At 35.3% G+C, this 17,735-nt stretch overlaps 1 protein-coding gene across 6 annotated transcripts in view; it reads right to left on the bottom strand.

Moving 5' to 3' along the window:
- Positions 1 to 6,731: 6,731 nt before the first annotated feature.
- LOC149782900 (b(0,+)-type amino acid transporter 1-like) overlaps positions 6,732 to 17,735 on the bottom strand; it is an 80,112-nt gene continuing 69,108 nt past the window's right edge. For 5 of the 6 annotated variants that reach the window (XM_089934453.1, XM_089934455.1, XM_089934452.1 and 2 more), the window contains 3 exons: positions 16,659 to 16,808; positions 14,956 to 15,124; positions 6,732 to 7,278 (listed from right to left, as the gene is read on the bottom strand). In XM_089934453.1, the coding sequence (XP_089790579.1) occupies positions 7,211 to 7,278; positions 14,956 to 15,124; positions 16,659 to 16,808 (387 nt within the window). In that variant the 3' untranslated portion in view covers positions 6,732 to 7,210. Of the gene's footprint in view, positions 7,279 to 12,987; positions 13,050 to 14,955; positions 15,125 to 16,658; positions 16,809 to 17,735 lie in introns of those variants that run through there. The other variant, XM_089934454.1, reaches the window with a different exon arrangement.

Here is a 17,735-nt window from a genome sequence, read left to right as displayed (position 1 = left end):
CGCTCACTCGTTCGCTCACTCACAACAACCACGCACATTAGCACACGACGCAAGTCCCGGGTCACATATAGTACAATGGCTGGATCGTGGCATGAGATCGACAGCACATAGCGCCATGCTATCAGATAGACGATACTCGATAGTCTGTTTCAAGTTAGTCATTATAAAACTGAACAAAATAAAGTCAAGTACACGTTGCACGTATTAAAGCCTGAATAATGTGTGTGGTGGTTTCTTGACCATTCAACGAGAGCTGTGGAGCCTGTAATAATTCGTAATTGTCAGCTGGACGCCACGAGTTACACCTGTTCCATTGTTGAATCAATAATTCAGTATCAAAATAAGAGTGAAATAACTATAACTACTGGAGTGAAATGAATAATACATATACTTGTGGATACAACATTTTTTGTGTGTATAAAGTCCATAATTAGATCACCATTAGTGAAGATCATACCTTGTCCATATTTGTGTATAGATATATCATATACGTTAATACCCATTGTGAATGATTACGAATCGTTCATTTTTTTTTTTTAAATTCTATATATTGATCATCAATATTGAAGAATCTATATCTCAGTCATATTTATTGCTGATTCTTGTTTGATTAAAAGTTGAAGTTACATGGTCTGACGAGTTCCGTTTTTGGAACAATATCATTTCCTTGCATTAGTCGTTTAACTTGGTGCACATAATGCTGTAAAATGCAGCGTTGGTTTTATGCACACGATTATGGATGGTGTCAGATTGATAAAACACATCTCATTCTCTCTCTCTCTCTCTCTCTCTCTCTCTCTCTCTCTCTCTCTCACGCTCTTTATATATATGTAACGAGTGGTATATCATAAATACAGCGTACATACTATACATATATGTTATTTTGTATCACATACAGATATATATATATATATATATATATATATATATATATATATATATATATATATATATATATATATATATATATATATATATATATATATATATATATATATGCCCTTTTGACGGATTTCAGATTTACTACAGGCAGCAGTGTATTGACCGAGTGAATGAACTCCTCACATCCCTGCCGAGTGTGTCCGCAACAAAATGTAGTTCTATTCCTTTTGTGGCTATTCACAATCAACTTCACATTGATTTAATCAATATAATGCTTTCTTATGACTTACGAAAAATGGTTTTAAAGAAGAAAGTAGAGCACTATAAACACATGGTTAACTACCTATTCACATGAACGCTCAGCCATTCACGTACAGTCGCATGGAAATTAATGAGGAATAGAAACTAAGCAAAATGACAAACCAGCAAGAAGTAATTAAAGTATTTTAATATATGTACAGTTGATCTAAGTCACGGTTCTGCTTTAACAACAGTACTACAGACCGTAAAACTCTCTCTCTCTCTCTCGCTCTCTCTCTCTCTCTCTCTTCCTTTGATCGGTGTGACTTTAAAATGCTCTCTCTCTCTGGTCGGTCGCATTTTTACAACTCTCTAATTATCTCTCTCTCTCTCTCTCTCTCTCTCTCTCTCTCTCTCTCTCTCTATCTGTCTCTCTCTGTCCTCTCTCTGTCAATCTTTCTCTCTCACCCTTTGCCCGGTTTGACTTAACTTTTACCATCAGTCATATGTCCTTTGGTCGGTTTGAGTTTAAAACTTTTTTTTCTGTCTCTCTCTCTCTCTCTCTCTCTCTCTCTCTCTCTCTCTCTCTCTCTTGTAGGTTACTTTGTGTAAGTTCAGTTTCAAGGTTTTCATCCACCACAAATTCATTTTGTCCCTCACTCCAGATTTCTGTGTTGTTTTTTTCTGTTATGCACGAATACGCGGGGGGGGGGGACAGGAAACAGAAAGGATTGCGATGAAATTGTGTACCATATCCAATTCATTTAGAAAACGTGGATTATTAACACTTTTTATTGTTATTTTCATATGTCACTAATGACTGATGTGTGGAAATTCATCAATGATCTAGAATCAATAGCACACGATTGCGAGACTGTTTATGTATGCGTATTATTTATTCTACCATGGTCGGATCACAATTTGATATACCAATAGTACTGGTATATCTATTTGCTTTATACCAACACTTGAAATGCCATGTTACTTTTAATGTATGTGGTGTTTCTATCTATCTATCTATCTATCTATCTATCTATCTATCTATCTATCTATCTATCAACACACACACACACACACACACACACACACACACACACACACACACACACACACACATACATACATACATACATACATACATACATACATACATTTACAATGCTGTCGGGCATTTCTGCGCACCTAAGGTGTCCGTTCACCAATACTGAAGCAAAACGCACACCGAGTTCCACCGATTGACGAAAACAAAGTACTGCAATGCTTCGCATTTGAAAAAAAGGCAATTGTCACTAGAATATTCTGTTCAAAATAGTATTAATTTTAGACGCACGGGATATCACCTGCGTGTTTTCATGACTCGCGATATGTCGACCTATTCTCCGCACAGCTTAGAAAAGATGTAAAGTTTATTAATGGGGCTATGGAAATGAAATATATTACTTTGGACTTTGTCAGCATTTCGGTCGAGTAATTAGGTCAGGTTTATAGCTGGTTTTACAAAATTCAACGTAACAATGCCAACAGTGACAAGAGATATTAAGCAAACTAAACTAATCTTGTAAACAAAATGAGTAAAGTTCAACATTTTATTAAAAAATGCTATTATGTTGAAGAGAATCAACAATGAATATGATATAATGTATTTGGAAAACAAATAAAAAAGAATTTAGAAACAGACTATACGCCGGGGAATTTCTTGAGAATCCCTTCTAACTGCAAGTTGACATTTTGGATAGCAGACGATTTTGTGCGTGCAGGACAACTTCTTGCAAAATTGGAAACTTGGATTAAAATGCAGTATTGTTTTAAGGTATACATTTTCATCTTTTACATATGTATTTATTTGTCTGATTCTAAAAGATACATTGTAAATACGATTTTCTGGGTTACAAATTCAAGGATGTCATGGAGTCGATCTTCATGTTGACATTTAGAAATTACATTTTCATATGTTTTTAGGGTAGAAATCTGTGATACTTTTGTACATTGTATCACTTCCTTTATAAAAGGACGATCGTTCTTTCTTGATACAAATTAGACATTCGACCAAAAACAACACGTGATCTAATGTTTTCTGGAATGCCGTATTGTTGCGCATAATTACCTAACGACGCGCAGAATCAGCAGACATGGTTAATATATATATATATATATATATATATATATATATATATATATATATATATATATATATATATATATATATATATATATATATATATATATATATATATATATATATATATATATATACATACATACATACATACATACATACACCAGCCCCTATACATCTGGGCCATCACCAAAAGTAAAGCAGTAGTGTGTAACAGTAAGAATTTTGAAAGATGATTGCTACAGTATGCTGATGAATCATTTCGCGGTCGGCGTGACACGTAGCAATTAACATTGACGTATACGCTAGGTTCGCAACAAATAACTAGCCTGCGAGGGGTGGGGACTGGGTGATGTTCTTGCTGCTACATGACTGATTTGTAATTGCGGTAACAGTTAAAGACAAAAAGAGGCGATGTCAATTTTTGGGGTTAAGTAGCGAAAAACAACAAAGTTGAGACATTCTAGAAATAATTTTGGGCCATTTTAAATTACTGTCATAAAATGACTTTTTCTCTTCAGAAATAGCTATTTATAAAGGGTTAACAGAGAGAATTGTTTTAACTTCGATGGACGTGTTAAAGTTTTGTCAGTTAGATAAAGTTAATCCTGATTGGCTAAGCTAAACGAGGGGTGTATAATTTTCAGGTGAATTGTTTTAGGTAATTTATCTCGCAAAATTAGTCAGTCTGAGTTTCTGTGGGAAGATCAGAAGTTGCCTCCGGGAAATAACAAGTATTTCTGGCTAAAAACTGGTCCATAGGACAGGTGTCTGAGAGACACGGAACAGAGAGATTCAGCATCATAGAAAAGAGAGAGAGTCTCAAAAGGTACATGATATTGTCTTAATCGCATATAGTATGTTCACTGTTATAAGTTTTTAATTATTTTGTTCAATTTATTCGTTTGAATTGCATGCTTCAATTTTCATTGAACTCTGAATTAATTCTTTGCATTCATTTGTCTTGAATGTCATATGACTCGTGTATTCTAAAAATGTCATAAAATATTTCCTTCATATCAATTTATTCGCATTTACTCGTTTATATGTAATAGAAATCATGTATTTTAGGGATGTCATGCCTTACTTCTGATACTAATTGTGAGAGTTGTATGGATTCATCTGTCTTAAATAGTATGAATCATGCAGGATAGGAATTGATTTTACTCTGTCTGGAAATGTTATGGCACTCAATTGCTCGTTAGCAAATAATGTTGTTAAGAGAAGATGTGAAGTCCGTTAATTCGTTTGTAATTAAGTTTTGAATTCATTTAATCCGAGAATCGTACGCTTGCCGACGACGTAGTCCTGTTAGAGATTCATTGCGCACAATAAGGCATAGTACAGTTTATTGTGTCGAGAATACATCATAGTCCACTTAGGAATGCGACTAACAGTTAGAGAAATACACTGATTGCATGAAAAATAGGATCGTGTGTATCAGCTATCAGGCGACCAACTGACCCTTACTAGCCTTAGTTTCTACAAAATTACGATAAAACAATATCTGACGCAACAAGAGTGGGGAATAGTGTTCGATCCCAAAAGTAAAAAAGTCTGAAAAATATATAGATTTCGTTGTTATTTATTTAAAGGGGTTTTATAGCTCCATATGTGCACCACACAGTGGAAAAGAGAGAAGACAACCAAGATTACCTGAAAGAGGCTTGACAGATGGAGAGAAAAGGAATACTATGACCAGTTACCAACGTTGGATTCGGAAGGACCGGAAGCTACCAGGTTATGCAGACATACTGAGCAAATGAGATCGGTCATTCATTCATTACCCAAACCGAGCAAAGGACCGCTCCGGTGGTCTAGTGGTTAGAGCGTACGCCTCGTATGCGGGAGGTCGTGGGTTCGATCCCCGGCCGAGTAATACCAAAGACTTATAAAAATGGTACTAATAGCTGCCTCGCTTGGTACTAAGCATTAAGAGGTTAGTGTTAGGACCGGTCGGCCTGGTGTCAGGATTATGTGACTGGGTGGGACATGATGCTACGTGTCTGCGGCATGATGTCCCAGTGCTAGACATCACTATAAACTGCCACACTACAGATATCGTAGCAATATGTCTGAAACATTGTTAAAGCTACGTTAAAAATCCAAATCACACACACACACACACACACACACACACACACACAAATGACCCATAACAAGTGGAATTCCATAACACAGAGTCGGTGATATAGAAACTCGTGCGTAGCAGACACACTCGCATGTCGATCTATAATTGATTCTCTAAGTACACAGTCATTCCAGATTACTACGACATATGTCAGTTTATATAGAATGAATTACTGACAATTAAAAATATGCTCCAAACGGACCTGGCTTCGAATCTCCGGGGAGTACGAATAAAAATTATCTAACCTGAAAATGATAATATTATTTGCATTTATATCATAATTTTGCCTAGTATCACAGGCATTCTCCCGTGGAATCCAGGGATACAATTTTCCGTTTCCATAGGTTGACATAAATTAGTGACGAAGAAGTGGATATTTAAGATATATACCGGTTAAAGGATCTGTGTTTAACAATCCTCAAAGGTAAGCCTCATTACCTTATACTGAATAAATTATACATATTGTGGCTTATCAATGATACATATATATACAAACGCGCACACATATATTCAATATTCTTAGAATAGGTCAAACTACTCCTTGGTTTATATATATATATATATATATATATATATATATATATATATATATATATATATATATATATATATATATATATATATATATATATATATATATCCTTTCTTGTGTTTAAAAATGGCGATAAACCCACAACAACATATATAGGCCATTATATATTGTCTGAACTTAGCAAGGTACAAGGAGAGATAATAAAGATGGAAATACTGTACAAATGAGCTAAAGAACACATATGGGTTCTGAATAACAGACTTGTTAACCTTTTGGTTCGAGTGTAATGATATGGTAGTTTGACATATTATAAGAATATATAATATTTATTTTAATACTATTCATCCATTTCCTTTGGAACCAAAAATGGCATCGGACAATGCATTTCTGCTACACTAAGTACTATTTCAAGGGGAGATAATGTAATACGTGATACTGAGATGATGCTCTTTGGTTCGATGGCACGCTTTCTTCTGGCAAACATTTTACATTTCTGATTTAATTATGGTTCCTAATACTATCCAAATCTTTTTTGGATTGACAAATAGAGACGATTGATATTCCAGTTGGAAAGTTTATCTGTGCCGAGATAAACCGCTTAAACTAAAATCACTGTAAGGAATAAAACTGTCGACATGGATTCAGCCAAATTTGTGCTTATATTTTGGTTGAGACTGAGATTCGATTCCGCATAAAATACAACAATTTTAAGAGATAAATATATCATTAAAAGTATATGTACTCAAGTTCAACACATAACGTTCAATAATTAGGTTTCACACAATTCCAGCCAGTTTCATATTTCGTTTGAAATGAGCACAGCAGCAAGATTTTATTCTGAAATGGTTGAAATGAGCACAACTGCAAGATTTTATTCTGAAATGGTTGAAGTGACAGATTGTATTGAATAACAGTGCATTTGTGCGGTGAAATAATTTTAGAAAAACAGTAATATTGTCACATTGAACATTTCACTAATCTGACAATACATAATTATGCCGTCACGAAATATTGTACAGGAACATTATACAAATGGATACGAGTTTATGAAGACATATCAGTTATGTGTGTGATTGAATGTGACTCTTAGAATAATGAATATAACGTTCTAAACTGTACCAGATATGGACCGTTCACATAAAGGAATATATGTCTACAATTTATATCATATACAGTAAGAATTATGTGGTTAATGTTTAATCACAGTGACAAATATTGTTTCAATATCATCCTCATGTACTCTACTCTTGATTTTTGACGTTCGTAGTCAGGTGGCGCGTGTAAGGTGAATGATATCACGTGACTTTTCCTAATCGTCTGGAACGTAAGGACTAGGTGCACATTCGCATATCAGTTGTAAAACAGTTGTTACACAGTCTGGAATAGAGATCAAACTGGTTCACTCTTCTGTTCGACATTCTATGTAAATTCCGAGCAAAGTTTCTGAGCGAGCGAGAGAGAGAGAGAGAGAGAGAGAGAGAGAAATCCAATATATTATCAACCATACCTTTTGTAGATTTGAATTTTGGGAATTCAAGTCAGCCAAAATTTTAACTTCGTAAAGTAAACAAGAGTTTCATGATAACCGATATGAGAGGCAATGCGTTTATCACATTATCTCGCTGATCGATGACTTAAGATATCTGTTTAATAAGTTTAACATAAGACTTAAAACGAAAAATGCCGAGATAACTCTATTATTGGACATTAATTGTCCTTGTTTGAGAGAGAAAGAGAGCATTTCAAATCGAATATAAAATAAAAGGAATAAAAAGCGTTTGATGATAAAAACATTTCGATAGCTGGATATTATATTCTTAATCCGATCTTCAGGGCCAACAACTCGAGTGAGCGTGAAATGCATCATCTATGTAGATGAGCTGGTGGGTTGATTTTTACAAAATTAAGTGACCAGTAATTACCGTTCGAATTTGAAAATTACATTAGGGAATCGTGATAAATTATTTCCAGCATGTAGCTTTAATTAGCTGTTTAAATTATGAATAGTCAGCACATGCGAAACGAAAAAGTGGTGTTATTATGCGAGAAACTAAGATTTAAAATAAATTCTGTAACGAAAAATATATAAACCAACGAGCATGAAATTAAAAAGGCGTAAAGAAATAAAATTGTTTTAAAGCCAAAACGAATGCCTCAAGTAAACATTAGGAACAAAGAGCGACCATCACCTCTGAGCCTAGCAACATTTATAGCAAATGTCTAGTCAATGAAGAGCATTTAAAAAACGAGTATGGCATATTGCATAACGACTTATTGCTTTTACGCCAGGGTTGTCATATGACAATATTTGCTGAATAGCCAACGAAATCGATCGGTTCATCTCGTACTGCTAGGTAATATAGCCTAGAGTTAGTAAGAAAGTGCTTGAGTTCAAGGCATGCTATTAGTTCCATTGTTTGTTAGTGGCATAATATGGAATGACATTGAAATCACGAGTTCAAGGCATGCTATTAGTTCCATTGTTTGTTAGTGGCATAGTATGGAATGACACCGATATCACGAGTTCAAGGCATGCTATTAGTTCCATTGTTTGTTACTGGTATAATATGAAGTGACAACAAAATCACGAGTTCAAGACATGCTATTAGTTCCATTTTTTGTTAGTGGCATAATATGGAATGCCACCGAGATCACTAGGTCAAGGCATGCTATTAGTTCCATTGTTTATTAGTGGCATAGTATGGAATGACACCGAGATCACGAGTTCAAGGCATGCTATTAGTTCCATTGTTTGTTAGTGGCATAGTATGGAATGATACCGAGATCACGAGTTCAAGGCATGCTATTAGTTTCATTCTTTGTTAATGCAATAATATGGAATGTCACTGAGATCACTAGGTCAAGGCATGCTAATAGTTCCATTTTTTGTTAATGACATAATATGGAATGACACCGAGATCAAGAGTTCAAGGCATGCTAATAGTTCCGTTGTTTGTTAGTGGCATAGTATGGAATGACACCGAGATCACGAGTTCAAGGTATGCTGTTATTTTCATTGTTTGTTACTGGCATGCTATGAAATGACACAGAGATCACGAGTTCAAGTTATGCTATTAGTTCCATGGTTTGTTAATGGCATAACAAGGAATGTCACCGAGATCACTAGGTCAAGGCATGCTATTAGTTCCATTGTTTGTTAGTGGCATAATATGGAATGACATTGAAATCACGAGTTCAAGGCATGCTATTAGTTCCATTGTTTGTTAGTGGCATAATATGGAATGATATTGAAATCACGAGTTCAAGGCATGCTATTAGTTCCATTGTTTGTTAGTGGCATAGTATGGAATGACACCGATATCACGAGTTCAAGGCATGCTATTAGTTCCATTGTTTGTTAGTGGTATAATATGAAGTGACACCAAAATCACGAGTTCAAGGCATGCTATTAGTTCCATTGTTTGTTAATGGCATAATATGGAATGTCACCGAGATCACTAGGTCAAGGCATGCTATTAGTTCCATTGTTTATTAGTGGCATAGTATGGAATGACACCGAGATCACGAGTTCAAGGCATGCTATTAGTTCCATTGTTTGTTAGCGGCATAGTATGGAATGACACCGAGATCACGAGTTCAAGGCATGCTATTAGTTTAATTGTTTGTTAATGCAATAATATGGAATGTCACTGAGATCACTAGGTCAAGGCATGCTATTAGTTCCATTTTTTGTTAATGACATAATATGGAATGACACCGTGATCAAGAGTTCAAGGCATGCTAATAGTTCCATTGTTTGTTAGTGGCATAGTATGGAATGACACCGAGATCACGAGTTCAAGGCATGCTATTAGTTTCATTGTTTGTTAATGCAATAATATGGAATGTCACTGAGATCACTAGGTCAAGGCATGCTATTAGTTCCATTTTTTGTTAATGACATAATATGGAATGACACCGAGATCAAGGGTTCAAGGCATGCTATTAGTTCCATTGTTTGTTAGTGGTATAACATGAAGTGACACCGAAATCACGAGTTCAAGGCATGCTATTAGTTCCATTTTTTGTTAATGGCATAATATGGAATGTTACCAAGATCACTAGGTCAAGGCATGCTATTAAGTTTATTGTTTGTTAGTGGTATAATATGAAGTGACACCGAAATCACGAGTTCAAGTCATGCTATTAGTTCCATGTTTGTTAGTGGCATAGTATGGAATGACACAGAGATCAAGAGTTCAAGTCATGCTATTAGTGCTATGGTTTGTTAGTGGCATAATATGGAATGACACAGAGATCACGAGTTCAAGTCATGCTATTAGTTCTATGGTTTGTTAGTGGCATAATATGGAATGACACAGAGATCACGAGTTCAAGTCATGCTATTAGTTCTATGGTTTGTTAGTGGCATAATATGGAATGACACCGAGATCACGAGTTCAAGTCATGCTATTAGTTCTATGGTTTGTTAGTGGCATAATATGGAATGACACAGAGATCAAGAGTTTAAGTCATGCTATTAGTTCTATGGTTTGTTAGTGGCATAATATGGAATGACACAGAGATCAAGAGTTCAAGTCATGCTATTAGTGCTATGGTTTGTTAGTGGCATAATATGGAATGACACAGAGATCACGAGTTCAAGTCATGCTATTAGTTCTATGGTTTGTTAGTGGCATAATATGGAATGACACAGAGATCAAGAGTTTAAGTCACGCTATTAGTTCTATGGTTTGTTAGTGGCATAATATGGAATGACACAGAGATCACGAGTTCAAGTCGTGCTATTAGTTCTATGGTTTGTTAGTGGCATAATATGGAATGACACCGAGATCACGAGTTCAAGACATGCTATTAGTTATATTGTTTCTTAGTGGCATAATAATAATAATAATAATAATAATAATAATAATAATAATGATAACAATAATAATAATAAATAAAATAATAATAATAATAATAATAATAATAATAATAATAATAATGAAGACTTTGTATAGCGCCTAATCTTTAGAAGCTCTAGGCGCTTTACAAAATTAGACAACACCTATAACATAAAAAAACATTTAATGATATAATTACAAACACAAACACCATGAAATTAGAAAACATAAAAAGCATGCTGAGAATATTTAAGGTAGGAAACATTATTAGGTCTTTAAGTTTGTTCTTGCAGTCGAAATAAGTGAGTTTGGAGAGCACTCTTGAATGTGATCACTGTGTCTTTGTGTCTAAGTTCAGTGGGCAATTCATTCCACGTTGCTGGGCCCTGGTATGCAAAAGAACGCCGTCCATATGACTTTGTTTTCATAGTGGGAATAATGAGTATATGATTGTCAGAAGAGGAGCGTAAGTATCTTGCTGGTGTGTACACATGGTTGAGGTCGGATAGGTATTGTTGGACTAGAGTCTGACAGTGAAATGTAGCACAGAGAACAAATTTTGTGTTTGATTCTGGATCGAATGGATAGCGAGTGTAGGGTACAGAGCAGCGGGGAGGTGTGCTCTGATCGTGGTACTCTAAGTATGATCCGAGCAGCTGTGTTTTGAAATTTCTGAAGTTTCTGGAGCAGATATTGAGATGAACCAGACATAATTGAGTTACAATAGTCCAGTTTTGAAAGTACTAATGAACACGCAAGTGTTTTAGTGGCATCAACTGAAAGATATTTGCGAATTGAGCTGATTCGTCTCAGCTCAAGATATGCAGCCTTGCATATGTTCATGACATGTTGGTGCAATGTGAGAGTACTGCCCAGAGTAACACCTAGGTTTCGTACTGATTGTGTGAATTTAATGAAATTTGGAAACAACGATTCATGTATTTTTTTTTTAACGAACACATATGACAGTTACTATTGTTATGTTGTCGACTGGTACAGGTTTAGATTCGAATGCTAATATCATTGGTCGTAACTAGCTAAATGTGTCCCTCAACTGGTTAATAAGTAATGTCATTCCCTTGAGAGCTATTCCGAAAACTCTGCATGAACTAACCCCTGTAGGAAATGTATTAAACACGTGACGCATCCTCAGTAGCGAAGTGGGTGGCATCTAGAACTTGCAATCGAAAGGATACATGTTCAAATCCTAACGTTGGATCAACCGGGCCGGCTACCGTGGTGTGTCCTTGCGCGAATCCCTCTTCCAACTGCCTAGTCATTAAATATCCTAATGTGTTGATGTTCCGTGCAAAACCAAACCGAACTAAAGCCAAACCAATCCCCTTGAACTGCTTTGATCGGTTCTCAGCTTTTCATCGCCGCGATGCATTATATATAAATAACAGGAAAATACGAAATTGTTGTCCTTTGCTCCATTATCTTTTGTCGTTTTAGTACCGGAAGTGTGACGAAGTTGTCAGCGAAGCTCTATTGATGATTGCTGTAGCTCTTCTCTTGTACATATAAAGTTCGACATTTTTGTGTGTGTGCATACACAAAATTAGTGGGATCGATACATTGGTAGAGAATGGACATAACCCGACTGTCAACAAATGACCTTACAACTTACGTCAAGTCACAATGATGGGCCCGGTGTCACTACAGTTCTTTAAGTTTCTCCTGCAACGGATATTTTCCATTATCTTGTTTACGGTACTTCATAACACTAATTTTGTCCTAGGTAGCGATGGATGAAGGATGCAAAATTACTAATTCAGTTTTGAATTCAACCCATGGGAACCTTTCAACATCTCTCCCTACGATGCGTAGCGACAGGGAGCTTTCTTTCTAACCTATGCGACAGAGAAATCTTGCTTATTTGCGAACCTTACTTATCTTATCTCAGTCTGGTCATCTCAGTCAGGTCGTCTCAGTCATGGTATCCACGCGTTAAGAACTACTTTATCAAGGGACGCAACCGTTGATGTCTTCTGCTTAACTCCATGTACAAGTTTTCAACCTCCACCATTAATACTGGCCGCCATGTATAGCCTATCATGTGCTGCAAAATGGCGTTAAACCCCACAACAACAACAACAACCTGTTTTCAACTCCAAATAAATGCCGACGCTTTGGAAATTTACCAATGGATGAGAGAAACAAATAAATTTTAAAAAGTGGTTGTTTTAAAAAAAAACAGCGATAAAGATAAGACAAAAAGAAAATGCAATATAGGTTAGCATATTGAACACGTACATTATTCATCACTTACTCTTCTTTCTTCAGTCTTTTGTAGGTCATTCACTAGTATAATGTTTCATAAAAAAATATCATCTCAGTAGAATACAAATGTATGTTACATGAAATTAATAATAAATCATAATTTGTTTTACAAGGATAACTTCCAACTTTCATCAGTTTGAATTTAGAAAAGATAGAATACAGCCAGTGCTACGAAACTAATTACAATGGCTTATACAAAAAAGTAGTTGTAGAACAATCGACATGCGTTGGATATTTTATTGGTAATTAGATAGCTGTGTCACTATCCTTTAAGTCTCCTTTTCTTTGGAGGAAGTAAAACTGTAACATTTTGGGGCTGCAATTGAAGTTTGCCTTCATAGCCATTGTTGCATTAGGATATTAAGCTTTCTTGCTCCAACTGTTTTCCTTAAAACATTTCAGGTGCGTTCATGTGAGTTACAAAGGAAGAGTGTATGGTCAGGGCAGACAAAAATAATTTAGACGTTTTTTTCTTATAATATTAACTACAGAACACTTATAGGGAGACAAAGGGTTAACATACATCCCTAGATTTTCATTTCTTGTGTTTCTTACGTCCTCCCATTACCTTGTCTTCGTCTGTCACTCGTCAAACTCTAAATATTCTAGATTAAGTTCACAATCATGCTTTAAACTTTAAATATATATCTCCCCACGTAATCATTTTGTGTTCTAGACCCCCTCCAGTACTTCAAAGTGCAACGTACTATTAAACCATAAAGTGTTTAATAAACTTGATGGTGTGCTGGGGCCAAAAAAGCAGAGATTCAAAACGTTTTTTGATGTCATCATCACTGATAGTCTCACAAGTTTGGGGTCGAATCCTGCCACTGTCTTCTTTAGATCTTTCAGTTAATTTTTCAGGGTCTCGCTTATTCAGTAAAATTCAGTGTCACAGACTAAGCTGCTGTTGTATCTGTGCCTACTCTAGTGCCGTTCAAAATTACCGATCATACCTTTTTAAAAACAATTACTAAAACGCCATATAGCAAGGGCTACCAAATAACTAGATTTTCTGTTTTTGTACGACGTGTTTTCAGATTGGAGTGAGCTTCAATTGCAGTATGAGTGAAGTTCTTTTATTTTGTATGGAAATTGACATTTCAGTGGTACGTAAATGCGAATCATGTTCATTACATCATGCGTTGTTGATAATCAGTCCTTGCAATTATTCATTAACTCATTCACAAATTCATTTCCCTTTTAACAAACTGATATTATCTAAAGTGCGTTAGGCATCGTTTTATTAGGTAAAATATCTTTCTTTACATTCAATTTGTTTGATCTCTTAATCTTATTGGCTTTTAATTTCTTCCATCATTCTGACGAATGAAAAGGACAAATTCTGAAAGATAATTGTTGAGTTCTTTTTTTTCTCAGCATATATTTTCAAAGAAGCGTTATGAATCCCAGTGTCTTAAGTTCGGTGCTATTATTTTCTTGTGATATATATATATATATATATATATATATATATATATATATATATATATATATATATATATATATATATATATATATATATATCGAAATCGAGAGATTTTCTTTTCCTACTCTAATACCAGATATATTTCATAATGTGGTAGAAAAAGGATGATACTGTGATATTGTAACGAGTGATGACACCAAGAGATAAAAATACATAACCTTTGACAGCAGAAGATGAAATATATCCCGTATTTACGAAGGAAAAGAACATTGTTTTCCTATTATACCTGTACACAATAGCAGTACTTCCTATTATACCTGTACACATTAGCAGTATTTCTTATTATACCTGTACATATTAGCAGTACTTCCTATTATACCTGTACACATTAACAGTACTTCCTATTATACCTGTACATATTAGCAGTACTTCCTATAATACCTGTACACATTAACAGTACTTGAACAAAGTCATATTCTGCATGAGTGTTCCACTTACCAAAACAGCCTCTATCTAACTTAAAATAGACGAATGGGAAGTAGAGAACGAGACCTCCGAGAATGAAGAATAGAGCGTACAGGATTTCAATCCGTGGATCCTGGACAATAGGAGCTATCACCAGGAAGGCGGAAACCAGGAAGAAAACTACCGGTATCAAAATGAAAACCTGAATAAGAAATTAATCTTTAAAAATAAAAATAAAGACAGCGTACTAAAGTCTCTCTTCTTTAGATGGACACGGATAGCATTGTATTTTAAATACCTGTTCAGCCACAAAGGCAAGAATGGGACATTTATGATAAGTGTATTTCTTCGGCGTGTTCTTGGTTTCTGCACAGCAGTCCACTTTCCACAACTGCTTGTTACCTCCGAAACCAAGAACACTTTCTACACCGTGTACTTGCACAATGCGTAAAGAAACAATCGATTTTAGAAAGTAAAAGGTAAAGTTACCGACATGTAATTAAATATTTACCATAGATTATCCCAATGTTTGCTGTGACAAACCTGAATCTTATTGTGTTTATTACAATTGCATAAAATATTTTGCTCTTTCAGTATTTAATTATAGACGCAGGTGGCAACCACTTCTGTTTACGTTAAATCTCACCTCGAGTGCATAGCGTTATGATACATTGAGGGAAAATGTGATATTATTGATAACGTAATAATCTATGAATCATTTGGAGCTGCGCTGGCAACGTTGAATTTACTAAAGGGGAACTGTTGAAGAAGGCCTTAATGTCTTTAAAGTACACAATAAAAACGGATGGTCATTAACGATTTCAGATATTAATAAAACATCTCTCTGACAGCTGACGACGAAATTCTGCTTATTTTTTAAACAATTAATTAAATATTTCTTCCTTTATATAAAAACGAAAACTAAACAAAGTCTTGTCTGTGGTTTTTTTCAACTTACTAATTTTAAAATTTGGCAAAGTGGCTGTGCTTTTTCATTCAGGAAACTATCTCGGTGTAAGCATTTGTGGAGTTTTTTTGATGTAAAAAATAGGAGATCCCCAAAATGGAATAATATCATTAGCGGACAGGGATCAAAAGATCCAAAAAAGAAAAACATATTATGAAATAAATAAAAATGATTCAAAGACAACAGTAAATTAGTTAAAGGATGCAATGATAAATAGTTTAGTAGTCTTCCTAAGTGCGTTATTCGTTGTGTCAAATACGCAGATAAGCACCATTCAACGATGCAATGCATAGGTAAAACTATTTTTAGCAGCAGTAAATTTGACCTTGGAGCTACCAGCTCTGTAACCTACAGGGTTCTTCTTGGATTAAGGAAACATATTACACATGAACTTGCATTGAAGTAGTATTACCAGGAAAGCTAAACGGACGCCGGACTACCTGAGCACACTGATGACAATTGAAAACTATGAGATCAACGATGCTTCCGAAATAAGTATTGCTACAGATTATGAGGTTAAGAAAAATATGCGAATGTCGACATTTACATATAGAATAACATAATGAGAATATTGGAAGAGGCATTGCTATAATAACTCACTGAGCCGTACGATCACGTAAGCTACAAATGACCCTATCTTATTCTCTTCCGATCTTAGAGTAAAGCTTATCAGGTGACGTTGTCAAGACTATATGCAATCCCAATCATATCATGGAGATGAAGAAAGACGAGAAAAAGAAAAACGCTCAAGAAGGCTAATATATCTTACTTTGATTGGCCTATGATCATTCCTCCTTGTGAAACGAAGAATGATGAGAGCCAGGGCTGTGAGAGCGTAGAAGGTCCAGGAAGCAAAACTGAAGAAATCTATCAGACCTGCTGTGTCTGAGGGAATGATCATTAACGTAGCGATGCCACACTGAAACATATGAACAAATAAAATAAATAAAACCCTCTTCGTTGGACAGGTAATAATTTTTCTTTGAATTTGATGGAATGAAAGACATTGAACTGTGTACTTTGTTTTTCATAAAATTATACTATTGAGGTATTTTATGATTATGTGCATGCATTTCTCAGATACAGTGCAGCATGAATGCCAGATATTCCTTCCAAGCCAGTCAACGCCAATTCGATAAGTGAACTGTATCGCCTTCAAATAATAGTAATATGTGGGATCGTGATGAAAGGTTTTTAAGAAATACATATATCTATAAGCGTGTTTGTAGATGGTTGTCTAATAATATGCTTTAGTCTTTGATTACGGTATCATATTTGTTAAATCTGCATTCATTTTTGTTGGTTATGCATTCAGCTTAGTCTTGCATACAAATACTATTCTAACAGAATTATTGCCCTGGTCGATTATTTTTCTTTCTTTCCTCATCAACTTTAATCGAAACAGTTGCCCATTACCCAAGTTTTCTCCTTAAAATACTAGTAATCTTACTGTTTTGTTCTTTATAAAGAAATCAATTTGTCCTAGAACACTATGTTTCTTCGAGAATGCTTACCCAGTCATACTACCTTAGGGGAATTGCTACCTCGCAAATCCAGCCCTCCCAAACACATCCTTTAGCTAAAGGGAGCCAAAAGTTGTCTGCCGACCTATGTGGTGGTCGGGCAGAAAGATTTCACATTAGGTATAAGGATTGGAGGCAAAGTCGATGAACCTCTCAGTTACTACAAGAGCCCAAGGCACGCTCTATATGGAAGTAACTGTGGGGAGGATGTGAGGGTGTATGTGTATCATAATTGGGTAAGTATTCTCGAAGAAACATATTTTACTAGGAAAATGTGGTTTCTTTTTAAAATACGTTACTCCATCATAATACCTTGCGAGAAT

This window comes from Sinohyriopsis cumingii, chromosome 15 (genome assembly GCF_028554795.1).
Source record: "Sinohyriopsis cumingii isolate HCF-2022 chromosome 15, ASM2855479v2, whole genome shotgun sequence".
NCBI lineage: Eukaryota > Metazoa > Mollusca > Bivalvia > Unionida > Unionidae > Sinohyriopsis > Sinohyriopsis cumingii.
This window is presented reverse-complemented; position numbering and strand designations above follow the sequence as displayed.